Source organism: Ipomoea nil, unplaced genomic scaffold (genome assembly GCF_001879475.1).
Source record: "Ipomoea nil cultivar Tokyo-kokei standard unplaced genomic scaffold, Asagao_1.1 scaffold0146, whole genome shotgun sequence".
Lineage (NCBI taxonomy): Eukaryota > Viridiplantae > Streptophyta > Magnoliopsida > Solanales > Convolvulaceae > Ipomoea > Ipomoea nil.
In genome coordinates this window covers 1,954,378-1,961,007 of record NW_017616574.1, presented here as the reverse complement: position 1 = coordinate 1,961,007, position 6,630 = coordinate 1,954,378, and the positions used below count along the sequence as shown (strand labels likewise).

The 6,630-nt window shown below is 36.9% G+C and overlaps 1 protein-coding gene across 1 annotated transcript; it reads right to left on the bottom strand.

Moving 5' to 3' along the window:
* Positions 1 to 2,530: 2,530 nt before the first annotated feature.
* On the bottom strand, positions 2,531 to 5,156 carry LOC109173089 (protein indeterminate-domain 9-like). The gene is made up of 3 exons (XM_019322349.1): positions 4,797 to 5,156; positions 4,297 to 4,693; positions 2,531 to 3,860 (listed from the first exon to the last, which is right to left on the bottom strand). The coding sequence occupies exons 1-3, from the start codon at positions 4,930 to 4,932 to the stop codon at positions 2,906 to 2,908; spliced, it is 1,488 nt and encodes a 495-aa protein (XP_019177894.1). The 5' UTR covers positions 4,933 to 5,156; the 3' UTR covers positions 2,531 to 2,905.
* Positions 5,157 to 6,630: the final 1,474 nt, after the last annotated feature.

The window sequence follows — 6,630 nt, the reverse complement described above, 5'->3', positions numbered from 1 at the left end:
GTTTATCAGTTATTATACAAAAGCGCGTTTTTTTGATTGAGCCTGTGGCACAAAGATCTTTCTAGTGTAATTTATCTTTAATTTCTTATATAGGTTGCCGGCTATGCAAGATTTACTCAATATATATACACCCTCAAACAGTGATGGCATATAATGATTGCATTGTGAATTTCTCGCGTAACCAACAAATAAATAAAAAAATCTCGCACACTCTTAGAAATGCATGGGTAATTTTATGCTTCCACAAATATATACCAACACAAATAAAGTCAAATTAATCTCTAAATCAGCAGAACTAGCAAACTAGCATATGATCGTGACTTTAATTGCGAGATAGAAACTAGAAAAAAAAAAAAAAATGTGTGCTGCTGAGTAATCATTTAAATCTACAACCTATATATTCATCTCTCTCAAAAAAAAGAAAAAAAATCAGTTTTCTTTATCAGCCATTTAGTAAAATAGCTGCAGTCACATATATATATAACTTAAACCCAAGACATCAGATTAAGATAAAATTAATATGTTGTCCCAAAATTTTAATTGCAAGAATTGATACCAAATCTATAAAAGTAAAGAATATCAAGTATCTCAAGATATCGGATTTGCTTCTCCCAAAATGTTGAGTCCCCAATTTCAAAGGGGACACACCCCGGCCCGACAAGCGTTCAGTAGGATGTAATCACAATGACTCAATGACTCAGTAGATCGAAATGGTCAAATGTCGATGCGCACAAGGGATCTGCCCACTTTAAGCATAATCCCCACATTGCTGCCTCCAAGGTTCGAACCTTGGTCTGTTCTCCCAAATACAGCCTATTGAACCATTGAGTTAAGCCCGTGTGGGCAAGATATCACATTTGCTAGTTACAGGGCGTTTGGTTAGAGAGGGGGAATTACGTGGGAAAGGAATTGCAATTCCATGGGGATGAATTACTGAGAATAAAGTGTGAATTTAAATTCCAGTGTTTGGTTTACAGGAATAGAATTATTGGGGATTTCAATTTCAATGTTTGGTATACATGGGAATTGAAAGGGAATAAGTAGTATAAAGTCCAAAATGTACATTTTTGTTGTGAGGCATTAATTTTAGGTTAAAAAAGGGAGGGGTAATTTTGACTCATCGCTATCTTTTTTTCTTCCTAAAATCTCAGGAGTACAGGGCGTTTGGTTGAAGGGAATTTAAATTCCATTCCCACTTAATTCTCACATAATTCCAAAGGCCATAAAATTCCCTTGTTTGGTTGAAAGGAATTGCAATTCAATGGAATTGCAATTCCCCCATTTTCATGGAATTAAAATCACATGTCCCCCTGGGATTTTAATTCCTGGGATTTTAGGAGAAAAAAAGATAGTGACGAGTCAAAATTATCCCTTCTTTTTTAACCTAAAATTAATGTCTAACAACAACAATGGACATTTTTTACTTTATACTACTTATTCCCTTTCAATTCCCATGTATACCAAACATTGGAATTGAAATTCCCAGTAATTTCATTTCTGTAAACCAAACACTGGAATTTAAATTCTCACTATATTTCCAGTAATTCATCTCCTATGGAATTGCAATTCTTTTCCCACGTAATTCCCCCTCTCCAACCAAACGCCCTGTTAGGGTTTAGTGTGTAATACAGATCAAGGGTGATAAACTACCTATTCTTCCAAGTAGTAAACTTAATATTGGGTTGTATTCCATTATTATCTCCCTCCCCCTACCCATGAAATATACTAAAATAAAATACTGAATCTAACTAGCTATATACTACATTCCATTCAGTCATCAATCATATACATGTGAATTACTCATTTCACCACGTACTACTTATCACATTTCATTTTTCTCTTTATCCGGTGATTCCGGTCAAATATCAAATGATATATAAAAGAATATGAATAAAAGATACATAAAGAATTCGTTGTTTACTTGATCATATCTCAGTTTTTCATTTCTTCAACTTCCCATTTCTCCAATTTTTTGGGATTGAAATATGGATATATTGTTCATGTCTTTCTCCATTTCTCCACATTTGGAGAATTAGTTAAATGGGGATTCTCCAAATTCTATAAATAAAAAAATAAAGAACAATTTCAATTTAAAAAAATGATTTTAGTAAATTTTCCATTTCTCTATTTTTTATTTTTTTTTGAAAAATGACTTATTTCTCCCGTCACTAAAGGGCAACACTCTAATTTTTTTTTTTCCCTTGGGAAACTTGGGAGAGTGCAAGATAGCTGGCAGTGGCACATGCACAGAATGTACTGTTTGAGCAATAATGTAATAAAAGCTTAATTCTAGCTTAGCTTCTTCATATTTTACATTTCAGTAAATTCAAGAATGAAGCTTAATGAGAATCAAGCATTTAGTTGTCCATAATAGCTTCAATAAAAGAAAATAAAAAACTAAAATTTTGGCACTGTAGGAGTGAGCCTATTTGGCTGCTGGCTAGTCACAGACTCACGTACTGTAGTGGTCCATTAATTTTTGAAAAAAAAAAAAAAAAAAAAAAAAAAAAACTATAGAGAAAAAAAGAAGTAGAAATGATGTTTTTCTACATGCAGTAAGAAATTAAAGTAATTAACATAATAGAGGAAAGGCTGCTTGCCTTGTGATATTGCCAATGTAGCTTTTTGTCATCATGTCTCCTCCAACATTCAGTCTGGGCTGCCCCCAATATAATTCTCCCCTCTTAATTTCCTCTGATCTGACAATTCACAAGATCTTGAAACTTCAATCCCAGGCCAGGCCGCTAGCTTCAAATCGTCAGAAAATTAATTTAATTTCTACCATGCAACATGAGATGAGATGAGAATTGAAGAACAATCTTAATTATCTGATGATCATCATCTATGTATCAAAACTACATCTATCCACTTTCTTGCTTGCTTTTTTTAAAGCTAGCTTTGTTTATTAATGGTTGCCGTACTGGTTCAAACCCACGGTTGAAGCAGAAGCGAAATTGGCTAACTCGTTCTGCTGCAAAAAGGGTCTGTTCTGATCATGGCTCCCACCCACGCCCAGGAAATCTCTGGTCAAACTCCCGTCAACTCCTTCGCTTCCGCCTAGACCGCTCACCTGTTTTCCCTTGTTTTGCATCATCAACAGCAATCCATTGTTATTGTTGTTGTTCATTTGATCGTTAACGGACAGTAATCCTGTCGAGGTTGATGAGTTTCCGTTTCCGAGGATGTTTTGGTGATGATGATGCTGGACTTTATTCCTCGCGTTATTATTGTAGTTGTCTAGCGTGGACAAGGTCGACCCCGTCAGCCCGAACCCGTTCCCGAACAGCGCCGAGTTCCCGCTCCTCGTCGACCCCATTTGCGCCGCCTTCTGCAGCAGCGCCGTTGCCGACATGTGCGCCGCCGGAGGCGGCGTCGCTTCCGCCTGGTTGTAGTACAACGAATTCATGGCTTCGGATATAATATTCCCTTTGTGCTCCTCCTCCTTCAGCACGGCCGTAGACGAGGACGCGCTGCCGCCGCCGCCGCTCCACATGAGGAGCTCTTGCGGCAAGGTGGCCGCCGTGGACGCCGCCGCCTGCGGAGGCACCAGGAACTCACCGTTCGCGTTGCTGAGATGATGATGGTCGGAATTGGCGGCGTCGAGCCAGAGGGGTAATCTTGGTTTTTGGCCGTCCAAAGTGAGTTGACTCGCCGGGTCAAACCCGCCCCCCATTAAGTCGTGATGCGGCGGCCGGAAGACGTGCGAACCGAACTGAGGGTGCTGGAGGGCCGACGTGGAGAGTCCGGCGTTTAGCAGTTCGTGTCGGAAGTTGAGATTGGGCGGCGGAAGTGAAGTGAACCTCGCGCTCTCTTCCGCTAATGCATCGCAGAATGCTCTGTGTGTGATAAAACTGTCCTTTCTGCACTTGCCATTATAATCAGTTGCATTAAAGTCACATACAAGTAATAAATACATATATATATCTAGCATTTAATTCTCTCCTAAATCATTTGCAATAAATTCAACCATCTATTCATATGTATATATACATATATAAATTCTTGCATCCTCGATCTCCATGTTCCAAGTTTTTTAAAAACTCTAAATTTCCAAAAAAGTTAAACCTTAAATTTCTGTCTACTTTTTTGAATAGTCAGAAAAAGTAGTGGACCGTACCAAAATGGTAAGATTACTAGGGTTTGGTTGGGATTAATCTCGGATTTTAGTGAGAAATTAAGGTTAGACTTATACGTAGGATTAGACTATAAGATGAATCTTTGGTTGATGATGATGAGAATTGAGAATTGAGAATTGAATTGAAGTAGTAGTATGTATATATGTATGTATATATATACCTGGAGAAGAGAGTTCCACAGTCACATTTATACTCTCTAGTTCCACAAATCTTGCTATGGGCTTTCCAATCAGACTGGACAGCATATTTCTTGGAACACTTATCACACTTCCACTTCTTCTCCCCATGCTTCCTGCTATAGTGTTTCTTGATCCCTGTGAGGTCTCCCAGAGCTCTGGAAGGGTCATGGTGGACACAGCTCTTCTCTGGGCATATGTACACCTTCTTCACCACTTCCTGCTTGCTTCTCTGCTTCAGCTTCCATGGCAGGTTGTGCCCTCTCCTGTGGAGTTGCAGGTTCTGGTCTCTCTGGAAACCCTTGTTGCAGATTTCACACACGAATCGGTTCGTCGCCATCAGGGACTTTGGTGACATGGCTATCACTTCTGCATCTGGATCTGTACGTATATATAAAAACACAACTTAATTCACTTGTTTAAGCTATATATATGTACTTGATGATGAGAAAAATAAGGGTTTTTAATTTGAGGCCAGGCTTGCCTGGATTTCCTGGGAGGTTTCTCTTTCTCTTGGCTGGATTTGGATTAGGGTTTGGATTGGGGTTGTTAGGGTTTGGATCTTGAATGAAGCCTCTAATGGAGGATGTGAGAGAAGAGAGGGCATCATCCGCCATCATTTTTACTTTTAATTTGCAGCCTAGCTAGCTAGCTTCAATTCTTCACAGAGATAGATATGAAACAACAACAAAAGATATATAGATTTGCTGAAAACAGCTAAATCCCACAAATATATTCTCACTTCAATCTAAACACAAACATGAAACCACAACAACAACAACAACATAAGGTAGAAGAATTAAGAAAGAGAATTTGGTTTCATATGCATGACTCCATCCAATCCAAACTCATTCTTCTAACATACACACATCTCTCTCTCTCTCTCTCTCTCTCTCTCTCTCTCTCTCTAGCTCTATACTTATTATCTCTCTTGTTTGAATCTTCACAGCAGCAAAAGAACAGAATACTACTAGCTACTTCCCTTGGCTACCATGGCAGCTGACAATATAATTAAGAAAGAAATGAAATGAAATTAAAGAAAGAAAAAGAGAATTGAATATATTATTGTCTCTCCTCAGCTTCTCTTTCTCTCTCTGAATATCTCTATCAATGTCCTTCTCTATTATATTAATATATCATATTCCTATTCTCACACGGCTTTTCTCTCTCAAGTCGGTCGCCATAAGACTCAAGTGGACCACTTCTTGCCCCCAGCGACCTGTGTATATGCACACACTAATATATTCTTCTTCTCTATATTATTCTAATTAATTATTATTTTCTACTTATTGCATGCTTAGTTTATACATTTTCTTGCTTATACTATATGCATAATTCAATTCTTTTGGTGCTTCTCAAATGCTACAAACCTAGTGAGAGAAGTTCAATTCAATTCTCATAGCCATCTAATCTATTAAGCTTATACATATACCTAAATTTTTAATTGAGACCGAACACATTCTTCGATTTGGTATATATCCACATGTTACTTGTGGCTTGTAATCAATCAGCCCAACAGGTCTACACACATAAGAGGGTGTGTTGAGCATCTTTGGTATATATAAATAATAAATGTAACGTCCAACTTAAATTTTTAAAGTTGAAGTAAATATATTCTTCAATTTAATCGGCACAAAAGTTACTTCCGTATAAATATGTTGTAGTTTCTCTATAAATATGTTTCATCACTTCTTTCGAAATAACTCTTTTATTGCATGAAGTGTAAATGATGAGGGTCTCGGTTAAAAACTTAAATTCTATCTCCTCAAATATTGTGAAAAAAAAATAAATAAAAAAGCTGCATAACTTTATAAGATTCAATAAAGCTCCTTTAATTTCTTTGTGTATCACTTTTGTATGGCATAGTAAAGTGAGGGAGGTTGAGCTTAAACTTGTCGCACTCTCACTCCATTATATATATGCATATATATATAAATATTATATCTATATAAATGTGCATGACAACCTAGCTTTATCATAGTACTCTCCCCATTACATGCAACAACGTAAATAAAAGCTAAAGGACACAGAATCAAATATTGTATCTCAAAAGGAATTTTGATATGTGTATGTATGGGGGAAGGGAAAAAGAGAAAGACTATCGCCTTTACAGCCATTACAAAGGGTTAAAATGATTATGCCATTATTGCCTATGGACCTCGATGCCCTACAAATGGTAAAACCCTAAATATACGTACAGTACATATATATATATATATATATATATATATATATATATATATATATATATTATAATAATAATATATATTTATGTATATATGTATATATGTATCTCTATCTATACGGTGCCGTCCCGT